The sequence below is a fragment of the Lampris incognitus genome, chromosome 8 (genome assembly GCF_029633865.1).
Source record: "Lampris incognitus isolate fLamInc1 chromosome 8, fLamInc1.hap2, whole genome shotgun sequence".
In the NCBI taxonomy this organism is placed as follows: Eukaryota; Metazoa; Chordata; class Actinopteri; order Lampriformes; family Lampridae; genus Lampris; species Lampris incognitus.
The window spans coordinates 60695832-60714024 of NC_079218.1; the positions used below are offsets into that span (position 1 = coordinate 60695832).

Below are 18193 nucleotides of genomic sequence, written 5' to 3' on the forward strand. Positions count from 1 at the left end.
GCTTCCTCACACCCATCTTCTGTCAACTTGTAGCAGGTTTCCTCACAGGTCATGTACAACACCTTGCCATGCAGCATAGCTCTGTATCGTGGGAGTTTCCACTCTTCCACCAGAAACTTGATGAGACTGGTCTTGTTGGAGGAACTGCACAGAAATTTTCTCCACTGCTGGACGTGGTGTCCCCCTGCAAGATTCTTGTACTGGAGAGTGATGTCTCCACCCCGGTTCAGTCGTTCAGCATCTTTGATCGAAGTCTGGTGATAGACATCCAAAACAACATCAATCCTCCCACTCTGTGCTCCCTCATGGAGGACCTGGGTCAAGGCTGACTCTGCCACCTGTGCAAAGGTTTTGTTGTTGCCATTCATTTTTTGGACCAGGCTCATCCCATCAATGATGGAGGTAGATGGGATTGGGATGTCTTCTGCAGGAGATACATTCTTTTCAAGCTCTCTGGCAAGTTGCAGCCTTGTTTGTTTTTCGTAAGGACCCATCAGCATTTGCCAGTGCCCATGGTAGTGGGCCCAATGGGTAGGCAAGGACATCCTTCAGATTCACCTTCCTGCTTTCAGCCACCAGGATCATGTGACTGAAAAGGTTTCTATCTGCCTTCAGAATCACATCCTGTGCTTTCTTTCCATGAGCTTGTTTTGTGCTGACATTGGAGAATGTTTTCAGACTTTGCTTGGTCATCTTGTCGTGGAATTTCACAGGTGGTGGGTCTGCATCTAACCTTGTTTGCTGGAATGCTTGGTAGGCCTCTTCTCCTTTCTCAAGAGCTCTCAAGAGATCTATGGTCACATCAGGTGGAGCCATGTTGCCAGTGGAGAGGCTAACCAAATCAATCTCATCAGGGGACATAGGATTGAGCCAGTTATTTTCCATAAGGTCCATGAGAGACTGGACATCTGCTTCATCTCTCTTGATCCTTGGACTCTGTAGATCTGGATGAGACCATTTGCACCTGCCTTGACCTGTCAGGTCTCTCAGCTGTCTGAGGTACATGCTTCTATACTCAGCTGCGAGATAATATTTGGTCACAGCTCCTGGCTTCAAGCTGAATCCCTTTGTCCCTCCAGCTGTTTGGGTGTCTTTGTTCACCGTTTCCTCTATAGCTTGGTCAACAGGGATTCGGCCAAAGGGATTGGTGGAGCCCAGTTGGACTGAGAAGCCTCCTTCCATGAATTCTGTGTACACATCTGGGTGTGTGATGGGCAGCTCAGACATCTGGGCGTAGTAGTAGGGGAGGTAGCGTGCATAATTCATCCTGTCATAAGCAAAGCACCATGGGATCATTGCTCGAATGCTAGCCAAGTGTAGCATCCAGTCTCCCTCTCTGGATGCTCGGATGAGCCCCAACAAGATTTCAACCATGTCCAAATAGGACATCCAGAAGTTCGAGAGGCTGCCGTTTCCACCTCTAAGGAACTCACGGTAGACTTCAAATAGATCCATGATGCTTGTACAAGAGCTGTTCTCGAGGACCTCCTTCAAAGCATGTTGTGAGACTTATTTCCCAAGGCTGTCAATGGTCTTCAGTGTCTCATTCAGGTGAACCATGTCATTCCTGTGAGTTTCTTCCAACCAGGACAGGAAACCATTCAAGGTCAGTAGCATGAGAGCCTCATACAGGAGCTTGTGTAGTCGCACTGCCCTGTTGTACTTGCGGCCATCCATAACACCAGCAATTGAGCCTTCTGCAATCATGCCAGACTCAATGCAGAGGTCTTTGAGTCCAGCATCTTGGAAACGCTTTCCTATTATTGCCAGCAGTGTGCAGATGGTGTGGAATACCCCAAGCCTAACGATGATATCATGGAACTTGTCATGGTGTTTCCATGTGATCTCGACAGCCTTCGCATACAGGGCTTGGTCAAAGACACAGACAATCTTCCTCAGGCCTAAGCACTGCATGATGCTCAGTGACTGGTTAAGCACCTCGTTGACAGTAGACATTTGTGTCGCTGGAGCATTGATGGTAGGCAGATAGCCTATATTGTCGGGGATGACCGTCATCTCTCCTCGAGTCAGGATGTTGAAGCCTGTCCAGCTGCTGACTGACTGTTCTTCTTGTTGTGACATGCGTGCTAGGACCCAAAGAAGGTTTTTCTCTCTGGCAAGCTTAGTATTGGCTGCAGTATCGGCATCTGACTTTTTGCTTTGTGGTGGCCCTACCCGTTGTCCAGCATTGTAAGTTGGTAACATTGGTGGGGGTCCATCAATGCTTCTCTTCTTTGTTTTGGGAACAGTGGGCATGGGTTGGACAGTAAGTGGGTTGACTGGCTTTGCTTGCACAGCAATCCCATTGACTCTGTGAGATGTTCCCTCACCACTGACAGTTTCTTCAAGACGGTCGATATTGTCCCAGGCTAAAGTTGTGAATATGCCAGGATGGATGTTAGCTGGAAGGGCAATGCCACTCCCTGATGATGAGAGTTTCTGGAGACACAGGGCAGTGTTGATCTCTTCCATCTGTGAATAGGACACACTGTGACCAAGTCGGTTGAGGATGTTTATCAACTCTACATTTCCTGTCAACGATTTGACACTGAATGGCAGAACAATGTGCTTGGAAGGCTTGGTATTTCCACATGTCACTGCATATACTATGTCATGGCCAAATGACTGCAGAAGGCACTGCACTCTCTGGGATGCATGATCAGGATCATTTGAGCCTGTGAGTAGAGAGTACAGGAAGATAATGAGCGACTCTGGAATGGTAGGACATTCTGCTTCTGGTTTGACTTCAGGCGGCCAGGTTTGAGGAACATCTTGACTTTTAATGTCTGCTCTCAATTTGATGGCTGCTTTGGCTATAACATCTTGTGCACTGACACTTTTCAGGGTCTGCAGCTCCCTTTTGAGAGACTGATTTTCTTTGGCAAGTTCCCTCATGGACAAGTTATCGGGATAGAGGAGGAATTTTCCTTTCTCATCAGGGAATATCTGCAAGGCTCCAGCAAACTCACTCTCCAGGTTTCGCCTTATGTGCTTCTTGGTTGATTCCTTGACTTGGGCAATGCCTTGGGAGTTCATTGAAGCTACCAGTCTAGAAGAGAGATCAGTCATTGTCATCACTTGAGGATTGCCAAAAAGCTCCAACCTGATGAAGAGGAACAGCTCATTGTATGCCTTATTCACAGCAGCTTCATACTGGGCTGCAGCATCATCATCTTCATTGCTGGCAACCTCTCCTTTGGAAACCTCTTCTTTGGTGTAAAGTCTATAGCATGACCTGTGGTAGTGCCCTTCAGCTGCTACAAGGTCTCTACTCACAATGGCAAGGATTCTGCTGTCCCTTTTCTTTGTGGCTGCACTCCTGATCTTTGCATCAGCTCGCAGTTCTCGACACTGCACCAGTACTTCTCTCGTATTCTGTCTCTTGGAATATTTGCTGTTTTTCTGACAAAATATGCACTCTGCATCATAAGTCCTAGATGTACTTGGAGCATGTCGAGCTACTCTCTTAAATTGTTTCTCTTCAGCAGAGACACAACTTTTCTTTTCTTTTGCAAGGAGGCCATCAAGAATTTGCTTCATAGTGAAGATACTGCGACACTTTCTGTGGTAGTAGATTGCTGGAATCTGTCCCTCAGGAATGTCTTTTGCCAGTTTCAAAACTGGTGCATGATTTCGTATCTGAGCTGCCCTGAGCAGAGTTCTCCATGAGTCGACACTTTGTAGTGAAACCAGCTTATCTGTATCATCAGAACAGTGGATAATGCACTCCACCCGTGGGCGCTTTGGTATTGGGTAAAAACTTGCTTGTTCACCAGTGGCCATATTCAGTCAGTTTTCACCTGCCACATACAAACAAATACATGTAAGTTAGGTGTATGAACACTACTAAAACAAAGTTTACTTTGCTTCACCAGCGTCATATTACCATTATTTATCTTACATAGCCACAAATAGATACATTACCTAGTTGCTATGCAACAGCCGTATTTTGTCCACATGAGGCCGCTAAAATCAACACAAGATGAAAGTTCCTCGTAGCCACTTTAACTAATCATATTAACATATACATTAAAAGAACATGCTAACATTATGGAAAATTAGCTTACAATCTTCTCCAGAGTGAGACAAGAAGATAGATACCAGTTTCCTCTATATGTGTTTAGTAGAAAGCTATCTGGCTGCACGTTAGCCTAGCTTAGCACAATGAATGGAAGTACACAGTACTGGTTATCCTTGGTTGTTGGCCAACTAAGAACTGTCCCAGAGTTTAAGCTAGGCTAATCAGTACCAGGGGTGTTGAAATGCTATATTTGTAAAAATCTGGGCAAATACACAATCGTGAGAGGCACAGAAACAGGTTTCCTGAAAGAAAAATGAAATAGCTGCTCATTTGGAAAGGTTATCATGTATTATTTTACTTCTGTTAGTGTACCAAATAAAATGGCACCAGTGAAGTTGTGTCACCTTGGGTGATATCGATATCTGGTCTGACCCATGGACTAACTGGCTTTGGTCTAGTTAGTTTCTTAGTAATAATGCCCTTCTAATTTAAGGTTCACAATCACCTCACACAATGAAATAGTATGAGTATATTATACATTTCCTGAATCTTTACAGTCCTGTGAGTATTCCAGTTTTTGTGTTTTGTGTCCCTGATATTCCTAGATGCCACAGGGCTAAAAGAAGGTATATAGTTTAGGCGAACATTGCAGAAAGATGTGTGTCATTGACGGGTTGAAGAGCTCAAGTGACCTCTATATTTGTGAGAAATATCCACAACAGGGCTTGAATGAAAGCTAAGAAGGTCCCCTTTAAAATGATACCAAAGACAATATTATAGAACATTGAAAAATGTCCTGACCATGAGGCTAAACCAGGATATGCACCAGCGTCTAAAATGCAATTTAGTTTAGCGGGTGGTTAACTTCATGAGCTGATAAGTGTGATACAGCTGCCACTCAGGAATGGTTATCATACCAAAATATCATCTACAGACATGGATCCTTTCAAAAATTATAAGTAAGTTTTGCCACCTTGAGTGTACCGAAATATCGTCTGGCCCATGGACTACATGCCCTTAATGAGGTTTACCACATGGACACACAGCACAGGCCATCACCAAGACATCACAAGACAACTGTTACACCACCTGAGTACAGAAGCTCCTCACACCAAGGTACCATGAGTTCCCAAGGCAGAGTGTCATCAGTGCCAGTACCAGTACTTGTGTATAGAAGGAAGGGACTGGGCTTGCACACTGGTCTGCTGTGAAGACCAGCTGGCTATGTTGCTGGTGCATGACTTCATCCCGTTGCAGCAGATCTCAGAAGATTGTCTGTCACTCAGTGTTTGACTTGGTGGAAACCAGAAGAACCAGAAGAGGCCAAGGATGAAAGTCCTCCGACAGTAGCTTTCAGGTGAAGTGGTGGATAACTGCAGCTGCTCGTGCAAGTGTTGTGCTTTTTATATATTTTAGTGTGTATGCTACTTGTTCTTGAGTGTTGTGCCTGTTCTGTTGTTTTTGTCTTTTCTTTTTTTATTGGGCAGCTCATGGTTTTATAAACACACTGGATGATTCTGTCCTGTAGAAGTGATGTGTTGATGAGGGCGTGGAGGGCAGCAGATAAGGGTAGAGATGAAGGGCCACTATGAAATTTACTACAAATAGGACTCCCACCAGGAAAGCAGTAGGCACAACAGATGACATTACACCTTCTACATCAGGTTTGAGTCACATGGTTTCGCTTCAGAACTTGACAGTGTCATTAACACCATCATAACTGATGAATGTGTTCCAAGGATGGACATTAGTCCCAAACAAGCCCAACACTATTTAAAGATCACGCACCAATAAGGCAACAGGCCCTGATGGGGTCTCCGCTTTCCTGTTGAAGACGTGTTGAGGAACTTAGACCAGCCTGGGTCTCTGTCTTTCAAAGGTCTGTTGATTCACATATAGGTCCAGCTCTCTGGAAAGGGGCAATTATTACTCCTCTTCCAAAAAAAGCCTGTTCCCCTGGACAACAATGACTACAGACCAGTAGCCCTGACCTCTGTAGTCATGAAGTGCCTGGAAAAGATGATGGTGTGGAACTTGAAGTCAGACATAAATAGACAGCTAGATTCTCATCAGTTTCCCTATAAAGACGATCGGGGCACTGATGATGCAATACTACCCATAATACATTATTTTGCAACACTTTGAAAACCCCAAGGCCTATGTCAGACTGCTGTTTGTAGACTTCAGCACTGCTTCTAATACCCTGCAGCCTCACATCCTCCTCAGGAAGCTCAGACAGCTGTGTGTTAACCCACATATCATCAGGTGGTACTACTCCTTTTTCACCAACAGGACCCAGCATGTCCGAATGAACCAGACATCATCTGAGTGTAAAGTCATCAACACAGGCGTTCCGCAGGGATGTGTGAGTTCCCCCTTTCTGTTTACATTACATACAAAATGATTGTACAAGCAGTCATCCCAACACGGTTGTTGTCAGGTTTTCTGATGACACCGCCATCTTGGGACTGATGGATACAGACACCGGCATGTCCGGCTTTAGTTTAGAAGTTAAAACGTTTGTACAATGCTGGGATGACCGTCATCTCATTGTAAACACTGAGAAAGCAGAAAAAATGATTTTTGATCATATTTGTAGCTCTAAAGTTCTACCTACTACTGATCACTTCCACAAGACGCTTAAATGTGGGTTCATAAATATCAGATCATTGTCTACCAAAGAAACAAGAGATACAGAGACATCATGATTGGAGCGCCAGCCTATTTTAAGCGAAATGCTAATTCTCAGTGCAACGCCAGTTTCCCGCCCTGTGTACCTTGGTGTTGCATTACTCTTTAAATCAAAGTGCCTGCCCATAAGCGAGGTTGTGTGTTGGTTAGTCTCACCGGGGGGATGCAGGGCCATCCAGCAAACGGCGATGAGACTGAAGCAGGTCACCAGCAGCGCAGCACAAACCGTTGCCAGCGACGCCTCCAATGATGACCAGCGGTTCCTCTGCATGCTGATCTCCAAACAACCAAACCAGCTGCATGCAAATCCACTGCTTTCACCAGAAACCTGGTTCAAATCTAAACAACTATCAAATGATGAAATGACTGACCTGTTTCAGGTGTAGCACTCTCGGCTGTCTCTCTATTGTTTTCTGTGTTCGGGTGCTACGCCACCTAAATGTTTCCAAAGGGTTCTCATGATGATTTGCACCTCCCTGTCATCACCACAGACACCCCACCCACAGGCTTCCAGATGAGAGCACGTTTATCAGACTTTCTTTATCTGCAGCAGGAACTTTAACACTCAGGTCCCCTAGGTTCATATCCTCACTGATTCCCCACCCTCTTTATCTCCGCCAGCTGTTATCACCTCATAAATGAACTAATACAGTGACCGTCAGCAGAACTAAAGCGCCTTCTTCTGTTAAACATTTAATAACCCTATAAGAAGCAGCATGAACCCGGCATGCTGCAGGTGGAGGCGGGAGATACCACGTATCAAGCCGCCCAACACCAGACATAGAGTCACATTCACTAACCTTCAGCCAGGACCTGACCAACCATAGACCTGTAATGGTGGTCCCTGGGAGCTAGCCAGTACACCCAGTCTTCTACTGTTGGTTACTGGGAGCTAAACAACTGCTCAAGAACGTTCTGCTAGTGTTTTTTTTTAGAGAAACCTACTCTGAGAGTTCAACCTGAACACATACTGCTGTATTAGTACAAATCTATGGCCCTTTAGTTTAGCTTAGCTTAATTTAGTTTAGCTTAGTCTACTTTAGTTTGGTTTAGTTTAGCTTAGCTTAGCTTGGTTTAGTTGAGTTTAGTTTAGCTTAGCTTAGTTAAGCTTGGTTTAGTTGAGTTTAGTTTAGTTTAGTTATTTGCATAACTGAAGAAGTAAAAAAGTGATTTAAACCAGAGAAAAATTACATGTATAATCTATAATGTTTGAATCACGTCTTGATGATGAGGCATGGTTCAATGAGGGGACGAGTTCATAGAAGAGAAGAGAAGAGAAGAGAAGAGAAGAGAAGAGAAGAGAAGAGAAGAGAAGAGAAGAGAAGAGAAGAGAAGAGGACTAGTTGGATTTATACACTCAGAGATGGGCCAGAAAATCAAATATTAACCAGGGAATGTTTTTGATTATCAAAGTCCAGCATTCAGTAAACCTTCACCCTGAAACAAGACAATAAAACCACGGAGACCCCAGTAACCAACAGTAGAAAACTGTAGATGTACTAGTCAGCTCCCAGTAACCAACAGTAGAAAACTGTAGATGTACTAGACAGCTGCCAGTAACCAATAGTAGAAAACTGTGGATGTACTAGTCAGCTCCCAGTAACCAATTGTAGAAAACTGTGGATGTACTAGTCAGCTGCCAGTAACCAAGAGTAGAAAACTGTGGATGTACTAGTCAGCTCCACGTAACAAAGAGTAGAAAACTGTGGATGTACTAGTCAGCTCCCAGTCACCAACAGTAGAAAACTGTGGATGTACTAGTCAGCTCCTAGTAACCAAGAGTAGAAAACTGTGGATATACTAGTTAGCTGCCAGTAACCAACAGTAGAAATCTGTGGATGTACTAGTCAGCTCCACGTAACAAAGAGCAGAAAACTGTGGATGTACTAGTCAGCTGCCAGTAACCAAGAGTAGAAAACTGTGGATGTACTAGTCAGCTCCTAGTAACCAACAGGGTAAAACTGTGGATGTACTAGTCAGCTGCCAGTAACCAATAGTAGAAAACTGTGGATGTACTAGTCAGCTTCCAGTAACCAACAGTAGAAAACTGTGGATGTACTAGTCAGCTGCCAGTAACCAAGAGTAGAAAACTGTGGATGTACTAGTCAGCTCCTAGTAACCAACAGGGTAAAACTGTGGATGTACTAGTCAGATCCTAGTAACCAACAGGGTAAAACTGTGGATGTACTAGTCAGCTGCCAGTAACCAAGAGTAGAAAACTGTGGATGTACTAGTCAGCTGCCACTAACCAACATTAGAAAACTGTGGATGTACTAGTCAGCTGCCAGTACCCAACAGCAGAAAACTGTGGATGTACTAGTCAGCACCAGTAACCAACAGTAGAAAACTGTGGATGTACTAGTCAGCTCCAGTAACCAACAGTAGAAATCTGTGGTTATACTAGTCAGCTGCCACTAACCAAGAGTAGAAAACTGTGGATGTACTAGTCAGCTCCACATGACAAAGAGTAGAAAACTGTGGATGTACTAGTCAGCTGCCAGCCACCAACAGTAGAACACTGTGGATGTACTAGTCAGCTCCAGTAACCAAGAGTAAAAAACTGTGGATGTACTAGTCAGCTTCCAGTAACCAAGAGTAGAAAACTGTGGATGTACTAGTCAGCTGCCAGTAACCAAGAGTAGAAAACAGTGGATGTACTAGTCAGCTCCCTGTAACCAACAGTAGAAAACTGTGGATGTACTAGTCAGGTGCCAGTAACCAATAGTAGAAAACTGTGGATGTACTAGTCAGCTGCCAGTAACCAACAGTAGAAAACTGTGGATGTACTAGTCAGATCCTAGTAACCAACAGTAGAAAACTGCAGATGTACTAGTCAGCTCTCAATAACCAAGAGTAGAAAACTGTGGATGTACTAGTCAGATCCTAGTAACCAACAGTAGAAAACTGTGGATGTACTAGGCAGCTCCCAGTAACGAACAGTAGAAAACTGTGGATGTACTAGTCAGCTCCTCGTAACCAACAGTAGAAAACTGTGGATGTACTAGGCAGCTCCCAGTAACGAACAGTAGAAAACTGTGGATGTACTAGTCAGCTGCCAGTAACCAAGAGTAGCAAACTGTGGATGTACTAGTCTGCTTCCAGTAACCAACAGTAGAAAACTGTGGATGTGCTAGTCAGCTGCCAGTAACCAACAGTAGAAAACTGTGGATGTACTAGTCAGATCCTAGTAACCAACAGGGTAAAATTGTAGATGTACTAGTCAGCTGCCACTAATCAAGAGTAGAAAACTGTGGATGTACTAGTCAGCTGCCAGTAACCAAGAGTAGAAAACTGTGGATGTACTAGTCAGCTGCCAATAACCAAGAGCAGAAAACTGTGGATGTACTAGTCAGCTCCACGTAAGAAAGAGTAGAAAACTGTGGATGTAGTAGTCAGCTGCCACTAACCAAGAGTAGAAAACTGTGGATGTACTAGTCAGCTCCAGTAACCAACAGTAGAAATCTGTGGATATACTAGTCAGCTGCCACTAACCAAGAGTAGAAAACTGTGGATGTACTAGTCAGCTCCACGTAACAAAGAGTAGAAAACTGTGGATGTACTAGTCAGATCCTAGTAACCAACAGTAGAAAACTGTGGATGTACTAGTCAGCTCCGGTAACCAACAGTAGAAAACTGTGGATGTACTAGTCAGCTCCTAGTAACCAACAGTAGAAAACTGTGGATATACTAGTCAGCTCCCAGTAACCAACAGTAGAAATCTGTGGATGTACTAGTCAGCTCCAGTAACCAACAGTAGAAAACTGTGGATGTACTAGTCAGGTGCCAGTAACCAACAGTAGAAAACTGTGGATGTACTAGTCAGCTGCCAGTAACCAACAGTAGAACACTGTGGATGTACTAGTCAGCTCCTAGTAACCAACAGTAGAAAACTGTGGATGTACTAGTCAGCTCCAGTAACCAACAGTAGAAAACTGTGTATGTACTAGTCAGCTGCCAGTAACCAACAGTAGAAAACTGTGGATGTACTAGTCAGCTCCTAGTAACCAACAGTAGAAAACTGTGGATGTACTAGTCAGCTCCCCGTAACCAACAGTAGAAAACTATGGATGTACTAGTCAGCTCCAGTAACCCACAGTAGAAAACTGTCGATGTACTAGTCAGCCCCCAGTAACCAACAGTAGAAAACTGTGGATGTACTAGTCAGCTGCCAGTAACCAACAGTAGAAAACTGTGGATGTACTAGTCAGCTCCCAGTAACCAACAGTAGAAAACTGTGGATGTACTAGTCAGCTCCCAGTAACCAACAGTAGAAAACGGTGGATGTACTAGTCAGCTCCTAGTAACCAACAGTAGAAAACTGTGGCTGTACAAGTCAGCTCCAGTAACCAACAGTAGAAAACTGTGGATGCACTAGTCAGCTCCTAGTAACCAAAGGTAGAAAACTGTGGATGTACTAGTCAGCTCCTAGTAACCAACAGTAGAAAACTGTGGATGTACTAGTCAGCTCCTGGTATCCAACAGTAGAAAACTTAGGATGTACTAGTCAGCTCCTAGTATGAGGATGTGACCAATCTTTGATAGGGAGGAATGCTGGTTTGAACGGGGAGTCAAAGAAGAGGCCACCTATGTGAACAGTGAACAACCATCCCTGAGCTGGGGGGGGGGGGGCTAAGAGTACATCTGTCACCACCTTAATGTGCTGTGATTGCAGCTACTATTCGCCACCCCTCTGTGAATAGTGCACATGGCCACTGTAACTCTAATAAATGGTCACAGCAATTTGCAAGCCTTCCTCAAAAAGCAAGGCCTGGACCCAAATGACCTCATAACTACCGGCCTGTCTGCAACCTTCCATTTCCTAGTAAAATCCTGGAAAAAGCAGTTGCTGCCCAACTCCATCAGCACATGTCCAACCATGAGCTCTATGAACCCCTCCAATCTGGCTTCATAGCAAACCACAGCACGGAGACTGCCCTTGTCAAACTCATCAATGATCTCCTCATGGCTACTGATTATGGCCACATCAGTATTCTCATCCTCCTGGACCTCTCTACAGCCTCTAGCACTGTTTCTCACACCATTCTCCTCAACCACTTATCTGAATACCTTGGCCTCACTCTTCTAGTTCCAGACATATCTCGCCAACAGGAAACACCTTGTGACCATCACAGACTCCAGTTCCACCCTAGCCCCAGTCAACCAAGGCATGCCACAAGGCTCCATGCTTGGACCCCTCCTCCTTACCATCTACATGATTCCCATTGGTCAGATCCTCCGCCTCCATGCTTTAAGTTTCCATTGCTACACTGATGACACGCAGCTTTATCTCAGAACTAGACCATCCTCTCAGCTCCCCCCACAATCCCTTGTCAACTGCCTCCACCAAATAAAAATCTGGATGTCATCAAATCTACCCATGCTAAATAGCAATAAGCCTGAGCACGTGACTGTGGCTCCCAAGGCACTGCTCCAGAAGGTTGGTAATCTTCTCAGTGTGGATGGCTGCTCCATCTGCCCATCCGCAGATGGTCGCAACCTTGGTGTCATTCTGGACTCCTGGACTCCACCATCTCAATCCAGTTATATATCAAATCTGTCACCAAATCTGCTTTCTTTCACCTCAAAAACATCTCCAGACTCTGGCCATTACTCTCAGACTCTGTGGTAGAGACCCTCTACCATGCCTTCATCACCTCCCGTCTGGATTATTGCAATGGAGTCCTGTCTGGGATACCTAGCAAAGCCCTAGAAAGGCTTCAGTATGTGTAGAATTAAGCTGCCAGAGTACTCACCCGCACCGAGCCCTGGCAACACATCACCCCCACCCTTGTCATCCTTCACTGGCTCCAGGTCAAAAACTGCATTTCCTATAAAATCCTCCTCCTCAAATCCCTCCGTCAAATCCCTCCATGCCCATACCCCCCAGTAAACTATGTGACCTCCTCAACCCTTATATTCTATCCCAGAATCTGTGGTCTGCACACACGAGCCTGCTTTCTAACCCCCACACCAACCTGCAGAATTTTGGGGAAAAAACCTTTAGTGTGGCAGCCCCCACTCTTTGGAACCCTGCTGCAGCAGAGATCTGAAACGCTGCTTCTTTGGACAATTTTAAAAGACTACTGCAAACCTACCTTTTTACTAAGACCTATGGTCTGTAGTCTGCGGATTTTTGTTTTAATCTTTTTTCTTTTTTTAATATCTAGTTTAAAGCATCCTTGGGTTCCTGGAAAGGTGCTATACAAACATATGTTGTTGTTGTTGCATATAAAACCGATCACTGGTTTTGGTCGTTATGTCACTGTATTGTTTATAAGGGTGGGGACACTTCTAGTCACTGTGTTGTTTATAAGGGTGGGGACATCTGCAGTCACTGTATTGTTTATAAGGGTGGGGACATCTGCAGTCACTGTATTGTTTATAAGGGTGGGGACACCTGCAGTCACTGTATTGTTTATAAGGGTGGGGACATCTGCAGTCACTGTATTGTTTATAAGGGTGGGGACACCTGCAGTCACTGTATTGTTTATAAGGGTGGAGGTACCTGCAGTCACTGTATTGTTTGTAAGGGTGGGGACACCTGCAGCCACTGTATTGTTTATAAGGGTGGGGAAACCTGCAGCCACTGTATTGTGTATAAGGGTGGAGACACCTGCAGTCACTGTATTGTTTATAAGGGTGGGGACACCTGCAGTCACTGTATTGTTTGTAAGAGTGGGGACACCTGCAGTCACTGTATTGTTTATAAGGGTGGGGACACCTGCAGCCACTGTATCGTTTATAAGGGTGGGGACACCTGCAGCCACTGTATTGTTTGTAAAGGTGGGGACACCTGCAGCCACTGTATTGTTTATAAGGGTGGGGGTACCTGCAGTCAGTTGAGACTGAAGAGGTCACTTAGATGACGATGAAATGTTTCTCTCAAGAAACGATGTGTCCAGATGACCTGACTCACCTTTCTGTAATTTTCTTACCTGGATTATTGATCATACAGACATCTTTCCATTACACATTTAAAAATACTGCAGCACCTCAGCTTCGTCTTTTCATAATGGGCGATATTCCTGCTTAACTTGACAGCAAACCATGCCTGGCTTAAAACCTAAGCTGATAAATTAACATGACATCTTTTCATTCCGCCAGTCACCCCAAACAACGACACTTATCGCCATTCCATTCTGTCAACAAAGCACCTCTCCTACATCTACTTATTAATTTTGTCAACAAACCACCTCTCCTGCATCTACTTATTAATTTTGTCAACAAACCACCTCTCCTGCATCTACTTATTAATTTTGTCAACAAACCACCTCTCCTGCATCTACTTATTAATTTTGTCAACAAACCACCTCTCCTGCATCTACTTATTAATTTTGTCAACAAACCACCTCTCCTGCATCTACTTATTAATTTTGTCAACAAACCACCTCTCCTACATCTATTTATTAATGCTGTCAACAAACCATCTCTCCTGCATCTACTTATTAATTCTGTTAACAAACCATCTCTCCTACATCTACTTATTAATTCTGTCAACAAACCACCTCTCCTACATCTACTTATTAATTCTGTCAACAAACCACCTCTCCTACATCTACTTATTAATTCTGTCAACAAACCACCTCTCCTACGTCTACTTATTAATTCTGCCAACAAACCACCTCTCCTACATCTACTTATTAATTCTGTCAACAAACCACCTCTCCTACATCTACTTATTAATTCTGTCAACAAACCACCTCTCCTACATCTACTTATTAATTCTGTCAACAAACCACCTCTCCTACATCTACTTATTCATTCTGTCAACAAACCACCTCTTCTACATCTACTTATTAATTCTGTCAACAAACCACCTCTCCTACATCTACTTATTAATTCTGTCAACAAACCACCTCTCCTACATCTACTTATTAATTCTGTCAACAAACCACCTCTCCTACATCTACTTATTAATTCTGTCAACAAACCACCTCTCCTACATCTACTTATTAATTCTGTCAACAAACCACCTCTCCTACATCTACTTATTAATTCTGTCAACAAACCACCTCTCCTACATCTACTTATTCATTCTGTCAACAAACCACCTCTCCTACACCTACTTATTAATTCTATCAACAAACCACCTCTCCTGCATCTACTTATTAATTCTGTCAACAAACCACCTCTCCTGCATCTACTTATTAATTCTGATAAAAAACTACCTCTCCTACACCTACTTATTAATTCTGTCAACAAACTACCTCTCCTACATCTACTTATTAATTCTGTCAACAAACCACCTCTCCTACATCTACTTATTAATTCTGTCAACAAACCCCCTCTCCTACACCTACTTATTAATTCTGTCAACAAACTACCTCTCCTACATCTACTTATTAATTCTGTCAACAAACCACCTCTCCTACATCTACTTATTAATTCTGTCAACAAACCATCTCTCCTACAGCTACTTATTAATTCTGTCAACAAACCACCTCTCCTACATCTACTTATTAATTCTGTCAACAAACCACCTCTCCTACATCTACTTATTAATTCTGTCAACAAACCACCTCTCCTAGAGCTACTTATTAATTCTGTCAACAAACCACCTCTCCTACATCTACTTATTAATTCTGTCAACAAACCATCTCTCCTACAGCTACTTATTAATTCTGTCAACAAACCACCTCTCCTACATCTACTTATTAATTCTGTCAACAAAGCACCTCTCCTACATCTACTTATTAATTCTGTCAACAAACCACCTCTCCTAGAGCTACTTATTAATTCTGTCAACAAACCACCTCTCCTACATCTACTTATTAATTCTGTCAACAAACCATCTCTCCTACAGCTACTTATTAATTCTGTCAACAAACCATCTCTCCTACATCTACTTATTAATTCGGTCAACAAACCACCTCTCCTACATCTACTTATTAATTCTGTCAACAAACCACCTCTCCTACATCTACTTATTAATTCTGTCAACAAACCACCTCTCCTACATCTACTTATTAATTCTGTCAACAAACCACCTCTCCTACATCTACTTATTAATTCTGTCAACAAACCACCTCTCCTACATCTACTTATTAATTCTGTCAACAAACCCCCTCTCCTACATCTACTTATTAATTCTGTCAACAAACCACCTCTCCTACATCTACTTATTAATTCTGTCAACAAACCATCTCTCCTACATCTACTTATTAATTCTGTCAACAAACCACCTTTCCTGCATCTACTTATTAATTCTGTTAACAAACCACCTCTCCTACATCTACTTATTAATTCGGTCAACAAACCATCTCTCCTACATCTACTTATTAATTCGGTCAACAAACCACCTCTCCTACAGCTACTTATTAATTCGGTCAACAAACCACCTCTCCTACATCTACTTATTAATTCTGTCAACAAACCATCTCTCCTACATCTACTTATTAATTCTGTCAACAAACCCCCTCTCCTACATCTACTTATTAATTCTGTCAACAAACCACCTCTCCTACATCTACTTATTAATTCTGTAAACAAACCATCTCTCCTACAGCTACTTATTAATTCTGTCAACAAACCATCTCTCCCACATCTACTTATTAATTCTGTCAACAAACCCCCTCTCCTACATCTACTTATTAATTCTGTCAACAAACCATCTCTCCTACAGCTACTTATTAATTCTGTCAACAAACCATCTCTCCTACATCTACTTATTAATTCTGTCAACAAACCCCCTCTCCTACATCTACTTATTAATTCTGTCAACAAACCACCTCTCCTACATCTACTTATTAATTCTGTCAACAAACCACCTCTCCTACATCTACTTATTAATTCTGTCAACAAACCATCTCTCCTACATCTACTTATTAATTCTGTCAACAAACCACCTTTCCTGCATCTACTTATTAATTCTGTTAACAAACCACCTCTCCTACATCTACTTATTAATTCGGTCAACAAACCATCTCTCCTACATCTACTTATTAATTCGGTCAACAAACCACCTCTCCTACAGCTACTTATTAATTCGGTCAACAAACCACCTCTCCTACATCTACTTATTAATTCTGTCAACAAACCATCTCTCCTACATCTACTTATTAATTCTGTCAACAAACCCCCTCTCCTACATCTACTTATTAATTCTGTCAACAAACCACCTCTCCTACATCTACTTATTAATTCTGTAAACAAACCATCTCTCCTACAGCTACTTATTAATTCTGTCAACAAACCATCTCTCCCACATCTACTTATTAATTCTGTCAACAAACCCCCTCTCCTACATCTACTTATTAATTCTGTCAACAAACCATCTCTCCTACAGCTACTTATTAATTCTGTCAACAAACCATCTCTCCTACATCTACTTATTAATTCTGTCAACAAACCCCCTCTCCTACATCTACTTATTAATTCTGTCAACAAACCACCTCTCCTACATCTACTTATTAATTCTGTCAACAAACCATCTCTCCTACAGCTACTTATTAATTCTGTCAACAAACCACCTCTCCTACAGCTACTTATTAATTCTGTCAACAAACCCCCTCTCCTACACCTACTTATTAATTCTGTCAACAAACTACCTCTCCTACATCTACTTATTAATTCTGTCAACAAACCACCTCTCCTACATCTACTTATTAATTCTGTCAACAAACCACCTCTCCTACATCTACTTATTAATTCTGTCAACAAACCACCTCTCCTACATCTACTTATTAATTCTGTCAACAAACCACCTCTCCTACATCTACTTATTAATTCTGTCAACAAACCCCCTCTCCTACATCTACTTATTAATTCTGTCAACAAACCACCTCTCCTACATCTACTTATTAATTCTGTCAACAAACCATCTCTCCTACATCCACTTATTAATTCTGTCAACAAACCACCTCTCCTACATCTACTTATTAATTCTGTCAACAAACCATCTCTCCTACATCTTATTAATTCTGTCAACAAACCACCTCTCCTACATCTACTTATTAATTCTGTCAACAAACCACCTCTCCTACATCTACTTATTAATTCCTCCATTTTCATCATAGATCCTCCAACTCACAACATTCAACAAACTCGTGCATAAATCTTTCCTCTTCCACACCGATCACATCACATCCTTTCTTCACATTCACATCTAACTTACTAATTATTACATTATTGATCACCCTGTTGTCTTAATACAAATCAACATTCTCACATTCAACACTGTTCCACTTCACTCTGATTCCTCCATACCCTCCTACATCCATTTCATTCATAGCCCTCTCCCACACTTTCTCCACAGCCACTCTTCTCACTTCTTCTCCTCTTAAACATCTATACATCCCTCTCACTTTCACACTCATCACACTCACTCTCCTCTCTCCTTCTCCCACATACATTTCTATCTCTCCTTCCTCATCCAACACAGCCTCTCTCTCAATCATACTCACCCATTCTCTCTGCACCACCCCCCCCCGTTGATCATCCCATCATCCTCTCTGCTGTCAGACACATTTCATCAGCCCTTCC

At 42.8% G+C, this 18193-nt stretch overlaps 1 protein-coding gene across 1 annotated transcript in view; it reads right to left on the minus strand.

Moving 5' to 3' along the window:
• tmprss15 (transmembrane serine protease 15) overlaps positions 1 to 6983 on the minus strand; it is a 71484-nt gene extending 64501 nt beyond the window's left edge. The window contains exon 1 of the mRNA XM_056284372.1: positions 6869 to 6983. Within this exon, the coding sequence (XP_056140347.1) occupies positions 6869 to 6983 (115 nt within the window). The remainder of the gene's footprint in view (positions 1 to 6868) is intronic.
• Positions 6984 to 18193: the final 11210 nt, after the last annotated feature.